The sequence below is a fragment of the Loxodonta africana genome, chromosome 9 (genome assembly GCF_030014295.1).
Source record: "Loxodonta africana isolate mLoxAfr1 chromosome 9, mLoxAfr1.hap2, whole genome shotgun sequence".
NCBI classification, from domain to species: domain Eukaryota; kingdom Metazoa; phylum Chordata; class Mammalia; order Proboscidea; family Elephantidae; genus Loxodonta; species Loxodonta africana.
Window position 1 is genome coordinate 67,693,574 of NC_087350.1, and position 18,228 is coordinate 67,711,801.

The 18,228-nt window shown below is 42.0% G+C and overlaps 1 protein-coding gene across 1 annotated transcript in view; it reads left to right on the forward strand.

Moving 5' to 3' along the window:
* The window catches only part of PTPN3 (protein tyrosine phosphatase non-receptor type 3), a 100,873-nt gene that overhangs the window by 26,185 nt on the left and 56,460 nt on the right, over positions 1-18,228 (forward strand). Inside the window, exons 7-12 of the mRNA XM_023545064.2 lie at positions 869-989; positions 2,207-2,294; positions 4,459-4,547; positions 10,119-10,182; positions 11,916-12,088; positions 17,906-18,040. Coding sequence (XP_023400832.1) covers positions 869-989; positions 2,207-2,294; positions 4,459-4,547; positions 10,119-10,182; positions 11,916-12,088; positions 17,906-18,040 — 670 coding nt within the window. The remainder of the gene's footprint in view (positions 1-868; positions 990-2,206; positions 2,295-4,458; positions 4,548-10,118; positions 10,183-11,915; positions 12,089-17,905; positions 18,041-18,228) is intronic.

Genomic DNA, 18,228 nt, shown 5'->3' on the forward strand with positions numbered 1-18,228 from the left:
ATGAGTCAGAATCGACTAGGCACTCAACAGCAAATGCACTATTGTGTACTCGACTGTATATATATTCACTTGCCACACTGTGCGCATATCACATAACCTTGACATCTCCTTCTGTGGCTTGGCCGCCTTTGGCTAGCCATCATGGCCTCTAGTCTAACCTTGACCACGCTTGCCTAGATACTTGGCTTTCTGCCCTCCTCCAACCCTCCCTCCAGAACTGACCCTTGAGCCCCCCGTGGCCTCTGGTCCCCTTTCTTCCACACCTCCCTGAGCCCCAGATGGTAGGTCAAGATGCCCACAATAGTAAGGTCAGCATGACCTCCCTTTCTGCCCACATCCGTTTTTTAGAGCAGCTGGATCCAGTGTTGGAACATCCTTGGTTTCTACAGGGTGAGTTATTTGAGGGCAGGAACTATATGCCAGGCACGTGCAGGCTCAATAGAGAGCGAGCCTACAGAGTGTCTGGCATACAGAGGGTGGCGTTTTTTCTGGTGAGTTTTCTTATTTCCATTTATCTTGAGAACATGAGCACAAACCACTGTACTAACCACAGAGTGTGGAAGAGGTGTGATATGGAGTAGGACCAAGGTTCAAACCTTGCCCCTTTTCCTCCCTGTGAGGCCTTGGGCGAGGTGAGAATCAGGCTGGATCATGTGTATGAGAGTACCTATCCCATGGTAAAGGTTCAGGGAGTAACTGTAGGATCTGGAGTTAATGAGAAGCTCCAGTTCCTGTGAAGCAGAACTTAGAAGAAGGGTGTTTTCAATTACTGTTTTGCTTTTGCTTTTGATGCTTGTTAATACAGATCATGCTGAAAGGCAAACCTAATTATGACCCCCTCCCCCCCGCCCCAATTCTGTCTTCTTAGCTCATTTTGGAGACTACAATGCTTCCATACATCATTCAGGGTATCTTTCTGATCATCAGTTTATACCATACCAGAATGATGACTTCTTAACAAAGGTGGCATCTCTCCATGAGCAGCACAGGTGAGAGGGGGACTCGGAGTGGCCTACTTTGGGAACTTAGGTTGGGTATTTATAGACAATGTGTATCGCCTTGTGTTTGATATGGCCTCTTCTTTGCTCATGGATCCTCTTTCAAGATGCTGGGAGTTTTTAAAGCTTTGAACTGTTCTTATGACAGATATAGCTGGCCTACCTAGCATTTCTATAGAGTATAGAGTACAGTAGGAGTTTAGGGTGATGGTTGCAGCATTCCATCTTAGAATGTCATTGAAATCAGTTAATTTCTAAAGGAAGTGGCCCATTTTGAAATCCGATTTCACCACACATTGGCCCTACTAGGTAAATCTTTTAGCAGTTTGCCATATTTAATAAACTAATCTGTTTTTTTTTTTTTTAATAGATAGACAAAGCCAAAAAACCCACTGCAGTTGAGTAGTTCCCACTCACGGTGACCCCATGTGTTACAGAGTAGAACTGCTCCATAGAGAGACATAAAATACTGCTAGGCTGGGTGAGTTCCAAGCCTCCCCTGGGTTCTGTCAGTGAAAACTGCCTGAATTCCAATTAGGTAGCACCACTCTTCAGCACATGCCTCGGGTTAAACTCAACTCCAACAAACATGCCCAATTCTGGCCTCTCTTTCCTCATTTTACTCAAACCTGTAGGGGTAGCTGTTCAGTCCAGGTTAAATAAGGGCCAGCCAACCGCGAAGATCAGCTCCCAAGGGACCTCATGCTTCTTGGGGAGGCCATAAAAAATAAAGGCCAAGCAACCAATGTACCTTCTAAAAAGATGCTGCCAAACCTTTCTCCCAGAATTACTCCTCTGGCAGAAGTCAGTGTTCTAAAATAGACCTGGACCAGTGACACTTGGAAGTTTGAGGCCACTGCTGAAAGAACAGATAAGGGCAAAAAGAAGATTGCATATTAATTAAGCAAGCTGGAATAAAAGGGGAGGGAATTCTGAAAGGTGACAGCTTTCTATAATTGAATGTTGACAGCCCACTAAATGGAAGTATTATTTAGAAAAGAAATGAGAGGGCTTGACGAAGTCAAATTGAATGGGCAAGAAGAAAAATCCGGTTTAGTAGAATTGAGGGTTTGTTTTTTAAGGTTAATAACACAAGGCATTTAATAATCTTAGAGAAATGTTTTAAATTTTCTAGGTTCTTATTTTTTAAAAACTGGGGTTTGATTTCCTCTTTTCTTTGGGTGAATGCTGCATTTTCTCTTTTACAGCGGTCTAAAGCAATCAGAAGCAGAATCTTGCTATATCAACATAGCGAGGACCCTGGACTTCTATGGCGTGGAACTACACAGTGGACGGGTAGGGAATGCTTGATGCGTTAGGGTTCAGAATTTCTATTTTGACTTTAATTTCCAAAAGTCTGAACACTTTCTTTGATGAAACTATTTCTTTTCTAGTGTAACAAAACCCTTTTTAGGTATTTGGAAGGTTTTGTGCAGTAATGCTGAAAATGGAAGGCTGCATACCAGCTCTGAAATGCTTTAGCCCAGATGAGACACACATCACTTCTGCTTATAGCACATTGGCCAGAATGAGTCACATGGCCCTGCCTTCTGCAGGTGGGGCTGGGAAATGTGGAGTTGGGTGTGCAAATTCAGTGAGCAGTAACTGTCTCTGCTGCAGGGTTGAGGTACAGACTGAAGACCACAAAACCAGACGCTCTGAGACCTGAGTCTCCAGCCTACCCAAGCCATTCACTTATTTCCTTATTATGTACTAAATATTGGTATCATGTTTATTTGTCCTCCTGTCCCACCTACTTAATATTGTTTAACTGCAACTCTGCTTTTCGTCATGCAAATTTGATTTTGCTTTAAGCATGTGATTTCAGTTGAATGCCCAATAGTAAACGCTCTCTGGACTTTTCACTCTTACCAGCACTGTCTTCTTCGGCCCCTTTCTCTAACTCCCATGTTTACATTGCTGTTCTTAAATGATTTGTCCTACTATCTCTTGAGAGGGAAAGGGAATGAACATTTACAGTGAAACCTGTGAGGGCGAGAACTCAACGGGGCTGCCTTATTTTTCTGGGTCTCACAAGTTTTCTGCCTTTGACAGGAGACAGTCGTACCACTTTTCTATCACTCTCTCTATTAGCAGAAAATATTTGAGTTTTCCTTCTCTGACAGGCTTCTGCCTTATACAGGTTCTGGCTGTTGCAGGTTTTACTATACTGTACACCTACCATATTCCAAGCCCTAGTCTAGGTACTTTATTTATATTCTCTCCTTTTAGCCTGATAAAAACCCTATGAGGTGGATTCTCTATTGTACAAATGAAAAAATTGAGGCTCAGAGCCCAAAAATAACACAGCTAGGAAGTAGCAGACCTAAGGTTCACCCGCAGTTCTAAGTGGCTCAAACCATGTCCCTTCTGTATAATTTCAAACATCTCACTGGGGAAATAGGAATGCAAATAACCCAAGTATAGAAATTGTTTTAAAATTCCTTTACTTATACTCACACCTTTTTCTCAAAAGGATTTCAAACAGCTCTTAGTAGTTGCTTTATCTTTCTCCTGTATCTTTACTATCTGGGGCAACGCCTAGCACATAGGCTTTTAATAAATGCTGAACGTTCTTAACCTGTCTATACTTGCCTCAAAACAGAGTTACTTGTGCTGAACCCCATGTCAGCAAACCGAAACCTAAGTTTCTATTTCATGTAAATACCTAACATTCCAGGCCCATTAGTTGACTCCCCCAGGAATGAAAATCTAAGCTAACTAATCAGGACTTGATTGATCTGTTTAACCTGGTTCAAAATTTCCTCTTAATCCCATCCTCATTGTCAAAAAAACTGTCAAAAATAAAATTTTCAAAAAATTAAATTTGTGTACAAGCTCATAGGCTTTATTTTTTTCAGTTCACGAACAAGGTAACTCTTGTCTGACTTCTAGACCAGACAATCCCTGGTTCACGAACTGAAAAATGAAGCTTTTGAGTTCCTACACAAATTTAATATTGTGGAAATACTATTTTTAACAATGTATTGGATTGACAAGAAGTATTACTTCTTAGCTGGATTTACAATCAGCTCCTAAATTTTCATCATCCTATCATAATAGTTGAAGCCTTTTCAGAGCTGGGAGTCTACATGTGTATAAGCCTAGGTAATGGGAAAAGGCCTCTGTGATCTTAATATGGTTATTTAATACTAATTGGTGAAACTGAATGCCCATTTAAATGATCCTGTGAGATGAATGGGCTTATCTGATAACTTTCTAAACCAGTGGGAATCAGGGGTTGCTGTCAAGCTATGTATGTTGATTATAGAAGAATTTGTTGCTAAGTACTTGGATCTTAAGTATCTGTGAAGCAGGAATTTCTGCCTGTTTTCAGTAATATTTTCCCCTTTAAAGCTTACACATATTACTGTTTATAAAACCGTGGGTACTTGAAAGCTGCCAGAGGGCATAAGCATGATTGTACGGGGCTATGAATCCATGCTCTTCCTCTTCACAGGATCTGCACAACTTAGATCTGATGATTGGAATCGCTTCTGCAGGCATCGCTTTGTACCGAAAATATATTTGTACAAGTTTCTATCCTTGGTAAGTGCAAACCAGTTCTAATTACTTTCTGAATCATGCTTTAAAAATATGCTGAACAAACGTAATGTTAGCTCTGATTTTAAACTTTTGTTTCTAAAGCATTTGGGAGGAATTTTCCCCCCAAGTTCTTACCTCTGCCCTCTGATTTGATCCAGACTGAGTAAGAAAATTATAGTCTGGTTTTCATTGGCATCCCCTTGCCCCCTGTCACCCTATGGTTTGGGATACTTTGTGGAGACATGGAGAAAATGGCAAAAGGCAGGTCTTGGAGTTAAGGAATCGCCCCTGGTCGATGCACTGGCCAGAAGTCAGAGAAGAGCTTCCTCAGGGCAGGGCCTGTATTCTCAGTTCTGTTCCTCCGTCATCAATTGAACTGTTACCAAGTCCAGCTCCGTTCTAAACACTAAGAGAACCCAAAAGACATATGCAGCAGGGTTTGCCCTGTAAGCTCATAAGCCTAGTGGGGAGAGAGAATTCTGCACACTAATAGTATCAGACACAGACATCAGGTGGACTCAGTGAGCAGAACTGACTTTTAAGAGAGAAGTTAGAGTTCAATGTGTCAGGCAGTAGGGACCTTTCTTCCAGGGGAAACAAAAGAAGATAAATACCATCTTCTAAAAAGAAAAATATCATGTTTGTAAATGATAATGTGATGATGTACAGAATGAGAGTGGGACAGATTTGCCAGGTGAGTCAAGGAGAGTGGACACTGTGGGCAATAGGAGATGCGGAAGTAAAAGCAGGTAATGTAAAAGAACACAGGGTTTCAGCAAAATAGTGACTGCAAGGGAGGAATTTAGGGTGGAGGTATAAGAGAATATTTGGAGCTAGATCAGGTGCTACACAGTTTGGTCCTTGCATTTAAATTTGCTCTATCATCTTGGCAACATGTAACTTTTATTAACTGGGACACAAAGATGTTCATCACAGCATGATTTATAACAACAACAACAAAAATAAAAACCCTATAAATAAATCAAGTAAAATTATAGCGGTAAGAGTAATATTTGTTAAGTGCTTATTACTACATTCCAGTCACTTTACTAAGTATTTACTAAAGGTTAAGTATTTACTTAAACCTGAGATAGTCACTGTTGTTATCCTCATTTTCACAAAGGAGGAAACGGAGGCACATAGAGTAACAACTTGCCCACGGTCACACAGCTAGTGATTGATCTAGTTGAAATTCAAGCCCAGATAGTCTGGCTCCAGAGCCTGTACTTTCACTCCACCATTAAAAATTATATTCATGGGAAAATGCTTCATAGAAATACACTTGTAGAAACTGAGTTTTCAATTACCTTTACAATGTATCTATTTAAAAAAAAAATTGTATTAACTCTGTTCAATTTCACAATAAAACCAGTGTAACAGGAAAAGAGTCTTCTTGCCATCTTTCTTTCCCTTCAACTCTGTTAAAAGGCCTGTTGTAGCAGGAAACCCCAGCCTTGCCTCACTTCAGCGACCCCCTCGGTTAACTGGAGTGTGACCTGGGCAGCTCTCTGGCCTGCTCAGGACCAGGATCAGGCCAAACAGGGGGACCAGTGGGGAATTGGTACAGGGCTCATTTCCCCTCACCAACCCTTTTTAAATGCCAAGGGCTTCTCCCAAAATACCACAGGCCTGAAGCCTCTGGGCCCAGCTGGCTGAGCTTCCTGAGACCCCACAGACGAGGGTCTGTCTGCATTGTCACATTTAAGGAGGGTGTGAGTCCCATGAAGACACTTCAGGAGATGTCTTAGTTTCCTAATGCTGCGGGAACACAAATACCACAGTTAGGTGGCTTTAAAGAACAGGGATTTATTGTCTCACAGTTTTGGAGGCCAGAAGTCTGAATCAGGGCATTGGCTCTTAGGGAGGGTCCTTGCTTGTCAGTAGCCGCCAGAATTCTTTGGCATTCTTTGGTGTTTATATTTCCCCTTTGTGTGTGTCTCTGCATCTATTCTGCTCTTTTTATAAGATGCCACTTAGAAGTGATTAGGTTTAGGACCTACCCTACTCTGGTATGACCTCATTGACGTAAAACAGAAAACCCCAATTTCCAAACACAGTCATATTTACAGGCACAGGGTTTAGGACTGAACACATATTCTGGAAGGAACACAATTCAATCCATAATAGGAGGGAAGTGGGAAACATGGTCAGGAGAAGTAGAGTTATAAACAGAAACTTTTCTAACAGAGCCTGCGAAGACTTTATTACTCCTCCAGCCCCTAGGTTTTCACATAGACCCTCCCCCTACCACCAGTCACCCTCACCCTTCAAAATCAAGGTAGCGCCTGTTGAGGCCTGGCCCCTGCCTCTGGTACAGAGCTCAAAGACTAGCAAGGAAGCAAGCAACACCAGACAGCGACCCCAGGGCCGTAAGTATGATGTAAAGGGGAACATCTCAGAGAAGGGCACCACCGAGGAAGGGTCCCGAGCCCACAGAGGTGGAGGTGAGCTCTAAACCTAATCTAAAGACCCACTGGGCTCTAGCCCCCAGGAGTAAATTCTAGACAGAATAAGCAGCCTGTGAGGAGGTCAGAAGACGAGAGAAAACACAGCATAGTAAGTACAGGAAAGATGAGTGGGTCAGGCTGGAGAATGGTATGGGAGTGGCACGTGGCAGGAAAGAGGCTGGGTCACGCAGGGGCTTGAGGACTGTCAGAGCACAGATTTAATCCTGGGGACTCTTAAAAAACACTGAACTTTCCTGCATACAATGGTCACAATTATAGTGATTTAGTTATATATCTATTTATCTGGTACCTGTTCCTCACTAGATTATGAGCTTCAAAATGGCAGTGACTGACTGTCTTGTTCACTCTGTGCCTCCAGGGTCTGGCACATTACTTGTACATTCTAGACACTCAGTACTTTTTTTCCTTGATGAATGAATGAAAGGCAGTAGGGAACTACTGTAGGACCTTAAACTAGGGGACGACGTTGATCTTATCTGTACTTGATCAGGTTTGCTGAAGGAGAGAGCACTATCAAGTACAGAGATTGGGATCAGATCAGTGTGGGAAGGAAGGAGTACTGAACTGAAACACTCTGAACCAAAGGAGGTCCAGTTGCTGCCCCCCACCCCCCTCCCCCGGTACATGAAGCTGGTGGGGCAAGAGGTCTACAGATCCCCATAGGCCCTGTAAAACTAGGATGAGATCTCAAAAACTGGGTTGGTTCTGCTGATTTGTTCTGCATCTGCCCTTTGGCGCAGGAAAGCAGCAAGGAGGCACTGACTTTCTCCTACGGTCTGCTGTTATACCCAGAGACCCTGCTAACCATAAGTCACAAGAATAGGCCGGCATATCCTGCATCTCTCTGAAGGGCAGTGTGTAACATACACTAGAGAGAGTACCTAAGGGCCAAACACCCTTTTAGTCCTTCAGACGATTAACTTTCAGCCACCCATAAAATTCACTTGGTAAGCAGTGTATCTGTCAATGCATTGTTTAGTTTCAATGTTATGATGGACCATAGCTCATTATTTAATATAGGTATGTTACTGGTTTAACTGGGGAAATATTACATGGATAGTTAAACTTTTATTTTACCTACCCAGACCTTCTGTTCTGGAATGCTCAACCAAGGTCTTCATATGATTCTAGAGAATGGTATAATTCCTTTATTTCCTCAAAGTATTTCAGAAGTAAAGACTCCAGCGTGGAAATGTGCCTCCCTTGTATGGGCTACAGTAGTTTGACATGATGAATTAAATGAATGAATTTAAAAAGTTAACCCTTTCATCAATTTTAACTGTAGGAAATGAACATTGAGGGCCTATCATCTGCCAAGCGCCATACTAGGGGCTTTCCATGACTAATCCATTTGAATCTTCACTGGACAACTTATAAGAAAGTCAGTGTTGTCCCCGCTGTCTGGACAACTTGATAAGAATATAGGCTTTGCAGTCAGGCAAAGAGCTCAGATCCTGGCTCCAACAATTCCCAGTTGAATAATCTTGGACACTTAAGGGATATTGTTGAGCCTCAGTGTCATCATCTGCAAACTGCATATAATGTTACATATTTTTTAGGATTGTTGCAAGGCTTAATTGAGGGGATACTTGTCAAGCTTTTAGTAGGGAGCCTGGTCTATAAAATGTGATCAGTTACTGGTGGCTATTATTCAGAACACTTAATTGTGCTCGTGAGGACCCTTTACATAGATCAAGGGGCAGTTGTTCGGACGGAACAAGGGGATACTGGCTGGTTTAAAGTCAGGAAAGGTGTGTGTCAGGGCTGTATTGTTTCACCATACCTATTCAATCTGTATGCTGAGCAAATAATCCGAGAAGCTGGACTATATGAAGAAGAACGGGGCATCAAGATTGGAGGAAGATTCATTAACAACCTGCGTTATGCAGATGACACAACCTTGCTTGCTCAAAGTGAAGAGGACTTGAAGCACTTACTAATGGAGATCAAAGTCCACAGCCTTCTGTATGGATTGCACCTCAACATAAAGAAAACAAAAATCCTCACCACTGGACCAATGAGCAACATCGTAATAAATGGAGAAAAGATTGAAGTTGTCAAGGATTTCATTTTACTTGGATCCACAATCAACAGCCATGGAAGCAGCAGTCAAGAAATCAAAAGACACATTGCATTGGGTAAATCTGCTGCAAAGGACCTCTTTAACGTGTTGAAGAGCAAAGATGTCACCTTGAAGACTAAGGTGCGCCTGATCCAAGCCATGGTATTTTCAATCGCATCATATGCATGTGAAAGCTGGACAATGAATAAGGAAGACGGAAGAGTTGACGCCTTTGAATTGTGGTGTTGGCGAAGAATATTGAATATACCATGGACTGCCAAAAGAACCAACAAATCTGTCTTGGAAGCAATAAAATCAGAATGGTCCTTAGAAGCAAGGATGGCGAGACTGTGTCTTGCATACTTTGGACATGTTGTCAGGAGGGATCAGTCCCTGGAGAAGGACATCATGCTTGGCAGAGCACAGGGTCAGTGGAAAAGAGGAAGACCCTCAACAAGGCGGACTGACACAGTGGCTGCAACAGTGAGCTGAAGCATAACATCGACTGTAAGGATGGCTCAGGACCGGGCAGTGTTTCATTCTGTTGTGCTTAGGGTCGCTATGAGTCAGAACAGACTCAAGGGCACCTAACAACAACAATTATTCAATTATTATGCAAATGTAGGTTACCTGGCACACAGCTGTTAAGTCACATAGCTGGAATGTGGACCCAGGTCAGGTCTGCTACTCTGTCTGTCCTCTTCCTGGTGTACCACACTGCCCTCAGCTGTCTGCCCAGGTACATACAGCTCACGCAGCATTCCAGCATCACAAAAGCTTATACCAGAGTGTGTGGCTCAGGTTTCTTGCTATTTGAAAGCTAAATCATAATCTACTGGCCCTTATGTGATGCTGAGCTTCATTCACCTACTTGATGTTTGGCTGAGGCAATGGGGCCCCTATCATTCCTGCACTGATGTCAACTCTAGGAAACTGTGAGTCCGAAGTCATCATGATTGGGGAATAGAGGACACACAGTGGGAGGCCACAGGTCCAACCTGGCTGATCACTAATGTGCTTTATGTCTTCTGTGTTTTTTAATAGGGCGAACATTCTAAAAATCTCTTTCAAGAGGAAAAAGTTCTTTATACATCAGCGACAAAAACAGGTGAGTTATAGCTACACTTGCTTTGTTTCTTGTGTTTTTAGTCACCTCAGCTCTTAGTTCTTTAGGGGCTGAAGCAGTAGCAGGGAAGAAGGAGCCCCTGGGTGGTACAAATAGTTAACACGTTTGACCGCTAACTGAAAGGTTGGAGGTTCTAGTCCACCCAGATGCTCCCTGGAAGAAAGACCTGGCAATCTACTTCTGAAAAATCAGCCACTGAAACACTGTGAAGCACAGTTCTACTCTGACACACTTGGGAATTGGAGCTGACTCAACAGCAGCTGGTTAGCATGTCATAGTGGAAAGAAAATGGACTTTGGAGTCTAGAGTTCTCTAAATAATTCATTTTCCTTATCTGGTTGGAAAATTAACTAGCTTTGGAGTCAGAGACAGTGGGTTCAGAACCCAAATCTTCTGCCTACCAGCTGGGCAAGTTACTTAACCTCACCTAGCTCAAGTTACCTTGTTTCCAAAAATGCAGTAATGCCCATTTCTCAGGGAATCATGAGGATTAAATAAAAGAGCTTCGGTCAAAGCACCTGATAGAGAGATATGCCACAGAATAGCAATAAATGTCACCAAGAGCAGTTTCTTCCCTCATTAGGTTTAAAATGCACATGGCCTTGTATACGTGTTCCATAAGAGGAGTCCAGCCTCCCCAGACAGCTCAGTTTTGGTATCTATGTGGAAAAGTCAGAGTGAGAGGTGAGGACCCCAGGGCTCCCACAGCTAGTAAGTGGGGAAGCCAGAATTTGAGCCCAGGTCTTTAGGAATCCGAGACTCCTGCTCTTCCAACTCCATCACACTCCATCTTGTTATGGTGCATATTTTTCACTTGCTGTCACTATGTCCATTTCCCAGTTTTTCAAAGATAATATTACTGAAAATGACTCAGTGTAGAAATGAACTCTTAGAAATAAGGATGCTAAAGCTGAGAGCAAACTACGATTAGAATCTGGGTCTCCTGACACCCAGTGTAAGATTTGAGATGGCACAAAAATATACAAGATGATAATTTAACATAAAAACAGAAAATCTCAACTGATGTAGAAAGAAGGCAAAGCAAATAATTAAAGTAATTATTAGATATGAGTACCAAATTTAAGTCTGTGCTTTGTGAAAGGCAAATAGAGAAATTCAAAGGATTGTAAAGTTCCTGCTGTTTGACATGAGAAAGATTAGTTCTTCAAAAGAAAGATTTCCCTGAAGCTAAATTTTATCTGGTTGTTCTAGGTATGTTCAACCTAGAAATGCAAGCAAACCTGAAATAAAAGCATTTCTGAAGGACCACAGATGATGATAAAGAATAGATACTGGTCGTCTTTATTCACACTCATAATGATGGTCAAGGGAGCCCCGACAGCGCAATGGTTAAGTGCCTGGCCGCTAACCAAAAGGCTGGCAGTTCGAACCCAACCAGTGGTTGTGCAGGAGAAAGACCTGGCAGTCTGCTTCCATAAAGACTACAGCCAAGAAAATCCCACGGGGAGGTTCTCTAGTATCACACGGGGCCACTGGGAATCGGAATTGACTCGACAGCGCCCAGCAACAATAATGGCTAACAAATCCTGCTCTTAAATTTTCTTAAAAAGCTGGCTTGTAGTCTAAGATATTTTGAAGCCAGTTTTCTGTTTGTTGCATCTTATCTGTTCACCACCAATGTGGGCATAAAATGCTAGTGAAGCCTTGCTCCTACACCTGCACAGATGAAATTACTCCTGTGTTTTTCTTCCCAGACTGAATCCAGGGAACATATTGTGGCCTTCAACATGTTAAATTACCGATCTTGCAAAAACTTATGGAAATCCTGTGTCGAGCACCATACATTCTTTCAGGCAAAGAAGCTACTACCTCAGGAAAAGAATGTTCTGTCTCAGTACTGGACTCTGGGCTCTAGGAACCCTAAAAAGTGAGTATGCTTTAGGGGCATTGTGCACCTCGTCTGAGATATGGACAGAGGAGAGAGAAGTGCAGCTGCCCAGCACCATGTCACAGTTAAGGAAGCACGTGGCGGTAACTCTGAGAGTCATCATGTGCCATGCCAAATAGGGCTTTCCAGGCTAATGCCACTAAACCAGCCTCACCCAAAGTGTGTTTCACAGGACGTTAATTCCATTAGATGCTCCACAAAAATGAATGACTGAATGAGTGGAAATAAAGATCTCTAGAGTCAAATGGTAAGTCCTGGTGGTGCAATGGTTAAGTGCTCAGCTGCTAACCAAAAGGTTGGTGCTCCAGAACCACCCAGTGGCTCCACAGGAGAAAGACCTGGAGATCTGCTTCCATAAAGATTGAAACGCCAAGCCCGTTGCCACTGAGTCGATTCTGACTCACAGCGACCCACAGGGCTTCTGAGGTTGTAAACCTCTATGGAAGCAGACTGCCCCATCCTTCTCCCTCAGAGCCACTGGTGATTTTGAACTGCTGACCATTCAGTTGGCATTAGTCGCTTTAACCACTTCACCACCAGGGCTCCTTCCCTAAAGATTACAGCCTAGAAAACCATAGAGAGCAGTTCTGCTCTATCATGTGGGGTCACTATGAGTCAAAATCGACTCAAGGACAAACAACAACAGAGTCAAATGACTTTGGGATGTGTTGCCTGTCATAATCATGAAATGATAATCGTAATAATCATCACAGACAAGTTGAATGTTTATTTTGTGCCAGGCACACTCTTAAATATATTTAATTCCTTCAACAGTCCTTATAACAATACCACAGGGATGACGCTCAAAATATTTAATGACTAGTACAGTGAGAGAAATTAATATATAAATTTTTAAGTTTTAAATTAAAATTTTCTCTCTATATAAACCAGCCATGTGGTTTATATTTTGGTTTATTTGTTGTAAGACTACCTTCTAAGTTACATAAGATGTAGCAGAGATTGTTTACCAGATTATTCTTATAATTTCTAAATCATTTATTGGTTTCTTGGAAATTGCTTTTTTGAGTTTTAGGAGTTTGTTTTTGGTGGATGTGGCCGCCATGGCTGATGTGGCTGGTAACTAAACGATGCCACCTTCTGAGCACATCAGACTGTTCAAATGACTTTCCTATTAAAGTGATAATCATCAGGTAAGATACAGATTCAATAAGGAGCAAATTTCAATTAATAACGGCGATAATATTTATAGTGCTAGATACTTTCTCTCAGATTCTGAGGAACCAAGAACCATATTTTAAAAGTTCTTAGCTCTTATACTACTGCATAGTATCTTTATACTAGGCAGCAGTAATAAGAGACAGGGAAGAAAGAAAAAGACCAAAATGGATGTCAGAAGAGACTCTGAAACTTGTTCTTGAACAGAGAGTAGCTAAAGAGAATGGAAGAAATGAAGTAAAACAGCTGAACAGATTTCAAAGGGCAGCTAAAGAAGACAAAGTAAAGTATTGAAATGTGCAAAGACCTGGAGTTAGAAAACGAAAAGGCAAGGACACGTTTGGCTCAAGCTGAACGAACTAAAGGAAAAATTCAAGCCACGAGTTGCAATGTGGAAGGATTCTATGGACAAAATACTGAACAACCCAGGAAACATCAAAAAGAAGATGAAAGAAATAACAATCACTGTACCAAAAAGAACTGATCGATGTTCAGCCAGTTCAGGAGTAGCATATGATCAAGAACCGATGGTACTGAAGAAAGAAGTCCAAGTTGCATGAAGTGAATGTCGAAAAACAAGGCTCCAGGAATTGACGTAGTACCAACTGAGATGTTTCAACAAATGGATGCAACACTGAAGTGCTCACTTGTCTACGCCATGCAATTTGGAAGACAGCTACCTAGCCAACCGGCTGGAAGAAATCCACATTTGAAATGTGCCCATTCCAAAGAAAGGTGATCCAACAGAATACAGAAATTATCGAATAACGTTATTAGTATCACACGAAAGTAAAATTTTGCTGAAGATAATTCAAAAGTGGTTGCAGCAATACATTGACAGGGAACTGCCAGAAATTCAGGCTGGATTCAAAAGAGGACATGGAACGAAGGATATTATTGCTGATGTCAGATAGATCTTGGCTGAAAGCAGAGAATACCAGAAAGTTGTTTACCTGTGTTTTACTGACTATGCAAAGGCTTTGACCACGTGAATCATAAAAAATTGTGGATAACATTGTGAAGAATGGAACTTCCAAAACACTTAATTGTACTTATGCAGCACCTGTACATAGACCAAGAGGCAGTCATTCAAACAGAGTAACGGGGTATTGTGTGGTTTAAGGAAACCCTGGTGACGTAGTGATTAAGAGCTACAGCTACTAACCAAAAGGTGGGCAGTTCAGATCCACCAGGTGCTCCTTGGAAACCATATGGGGCAGTTCTACTCTGTCCTGTAGGGTCGCTATGAGTTGGGATTGACTCGACAGCAATGAGTGTGGATGTGGTTTAAAATCAGGAAATATGTGCATCAGGGTTTTATCTTTTCACCATAATCAATCTGTATGCTGAGCAAATAATCCGAGAAGCTGGACTACACGAAGAAGAACATTGCATCAGGATTGGAGGAAGACTCATTAACAACCTGCAATATGCAGATGACATGAACTTGCTTGCCAAAAGCAAAGAGGTCTTGAAGCATTTACAGATGAAGATTGAAAACTATAGTCTTTAGTATGGATTACACCTCAACATAAAACAAAACTCCTCACAACTGGACTAATAAGCAACATCATGATAAATGGAGGCAATATTGAAGTTGTCGAATATTGAATGTTGGGGATTTCACTTTACTTGGATCCACAGTCAACACTCATGGAAGCAGCAGCAGCAGTCAGGAAATCAAACGACATATCGCATTGGACAAATCTACTGCAAAAGACCTCTGTAAAGTGTGAAAAAGCAAAGATTTCACTTTTGACGACCGTCCTAGTTATCTTGTGCTGCTATAACTGAAATACCACAAGTAAATGGCTTTAACAAAGAGAATTTTAATTCTCTCACAGTCTAGAAGGCTAGAAGTCCAAATTCAGGGTGCCAGCTCCAGGGGAAGGCTTTCTTTCTTTGTCAACTCTGGGCCCAAAATACACGCACTCCTGTCTCTACTTTCTTGGTGATATAGGTCCCCTGTCTCTCTGTTCACTTGTCTCTTTCATGTCAAAAGAGATTGATGTAAAACACAACCTAATCTTGTAGATTGTGTCCTGCCTCATTAACATAACTGCCGCTAATCCCACCTCATTAACTGCATAGAGGTAGGATTTACAACACATAGGAAAATCACATCAGATGACAAAATAGTAGACAGTCACACAATGCTGGGAATTGTGGACTAGCCAAGTTGACACACATTTTGGGGGTACACAATTCAGTCCATAACCAGGACTAAGGTGCACCTGACCCAAGCCATGGTATATTCAATCACCTCATGTACATGCGAAAGCTGGACAATGAATAAGGGAGACCGAAGAACTGATGCATTTGAATTATGGTGCTGGCAAAGAATATCAAATATACCACTGACTGTCAGAAGAATGAACAAATCTGTCTTGGAAGAAGTACAGCCAGAATGCTCCTCAGAAGCGAAGTTGGTGAGACACATGAGACATGGCATAGGGAGACAACTAAAAGCAGGGACGCTGCTGCTGAGCATCCGGGGTGCAAATTCTACCTGCGTCACTTTGGTTTTAATTTCCATGTCTATAAAATGCAACTAAAGCATGAGGGGGTATTCTTGTTACCTACTGCTACATAATAAAACAAAACAAAAAACCATTGCCGCCAAGTCAATTCTGACTCATAGCTACCCTACAGAGTAGAACTGCCCCATAGGGTTTACAAGGAGCGGTTGGTGGATTCGAACTGCCAGCCTTTTGGTTAGTAGCCAAGTACTTAACCACTGTGCCTCCAGGGGTCCAATTTTAGTGGCTTAAAGCAACTACCACCCTATTATATCTCAAGATTTTGTGGGTCAAGAATACAGGAAGGGCTTGGCTGGGTGATTCTTCTGCTCCCTATGGTGTCAACTGCACTTTCTCAGTGTTATTCAGCTGGTAGCTGTGCTGGTCTGGAAGGTTCAAGACGACTTTCTTCACATACCTGATGGCTTGATGAAAACGACTGGAAGACTGGGCTCACTGGCCCCTTTTCCTTTTCTTGTACTCTCAGGTCCTCTCCATGTGGACTCTCTAGCAGGGTAGTTGGACTTCTTACACGGAGACCCAGGACTTCAAGAGACTAAGGCAGAAGCTGCTAGTCCTCTTAAACACTAGGCCCAGAACTGGCACAGCAACTTTACTGGTCAGGGCAGTCACAGGCCAACCCAGATTCAAGAGTCAAAGAATTTGCAGCCATCCTTAATCCATCACAGGGAGTCACGTGGAATGTTGGGGATGGTTTGAGGTACAGGGCGAAAGCTCTTTATTAACCAGCTTCAGCATCCTGGAGAGTTTTAGCTCTCATAATCTCCTTTTTACAGATAAGGAAACTGAGGCTTAGAGAGGTTGTGTGATTTGCCCAAGCCCTAGAGATACATATACATATTTGTATATTAGGCCCTCTGAGAGGTTTGCACAGAAGAAACTGTCAGTATTTTCCTAGCTTATGGGATGATGGACAGTTTTTCGAGATGTGCCTATTAGTAGCCTGTGACACATACTTTGAGGAACTGCTACGTTAAACCTTTGAATCAGCCACCTTGCTCCCCATGCTCTAATTTAGTGATAATGTGGTCCCTGAGTAGCACAAACCGTTTGCACTGGACTGCTAACCTAAAGGTTGACAGTTCAGAAACCTTCCCAGCAGCACTGCAGAAGAAAGACTCGACAATCTGCTTCTATGGATTACAGCCAAGAAAATCCTATGAAACAGTTCTACACTGTAAGACGTGGGGTCGCCAGGAGTAGGAATTGACTCCACAGTAATAGGCTTGGTTTTTTGAGTTGGTTTCTGATGTAGGCCTGCCTCAGAGGAGAGCTTCTTAGTGATGCTACCATGAGCATCCTGATCGTGGTGACAACAGTATTTCTTACTGTAAATTAGTACACTGATATTCTAGACTGCTCTGTATTATTTTTGGTGTTTTGTATTGTTTTCTTTTTGTGTGTTGGTTGCTTTTAGGTCACAAGGAAATGTGTGGCATGCTTTAAGAAGACACTAAAACATAGTTTAAAATTTAGAAATTCCAGAACTAAGTTCCCCCTCAACTGGCTCCAAATGCCATCCTCTCAAATAATTCATCTCTGAGTTTTGTAGCTAGCTAAGATTTGAATTCTCTAGATAAAAAATTCAAAAGTAATCTTTGAGGTAGCACATTCAAAGAATGTGACCTGAAACTATAATTTCTAAGCATATTCTCAGGTCCTCTCTCAAAGAGTTATCGTTGATTTACAGTGACAGCGTCTGCTGGCTAGGGCGACCTAGAAGGGGAGAGCTAATGTTTTATTCATGCCGGTGTGAGTAAAGTGAGATTTCTCACAGTTGCTTGAACTATATTTTTATATTATTCTGAAATTCCTTCCAATCCAACAAGATTTTATTGCTTGCAGTAGTAAGAACAAGAAAGCATCTTCACCAGAAGAGAAGAAATAATCCTAAATAAAAACCGAGACAAAAAGGAATCACTGTTGTATATCTTCCCTCCTTTTAACCTTGGTTGGTGTCACGAAGGGCTTAACCAGGTGTTGGTCAGGGAAAAAGCAGGTGTAGCCTCTGTTTCACGTATGCTGCAATTTCTGGTTGAACATATCAGTGTAGAAAGTGAATCTGCATCTGGTTTTTCAGGTCTGTAAATAACCAGTATTGCAAAAAGGTGATTGGAGGGATGGTGTGGAACCCAGCCATGCGGAGATCTTTATCGGTGGAACATTTAGAAACCAAGAGTCTACCTTCTCGGTCCCCTCCTATTACTCCCAACTGGTATGTCCTCCTCTTTCTGTACTCTCACTAATAAACACTTTATCTCTCTTAAAAATAAAAATGCAACTTCACAAATTCCTACATGTAAGTGGTCAACAATCTGAGTTTACATTTGCCTTTTGGGCTACTGCAGAAGGCAGTGTTTCCATGAAGCACACAAGTCTAGCTGAACACTTTCCACGGTGTAG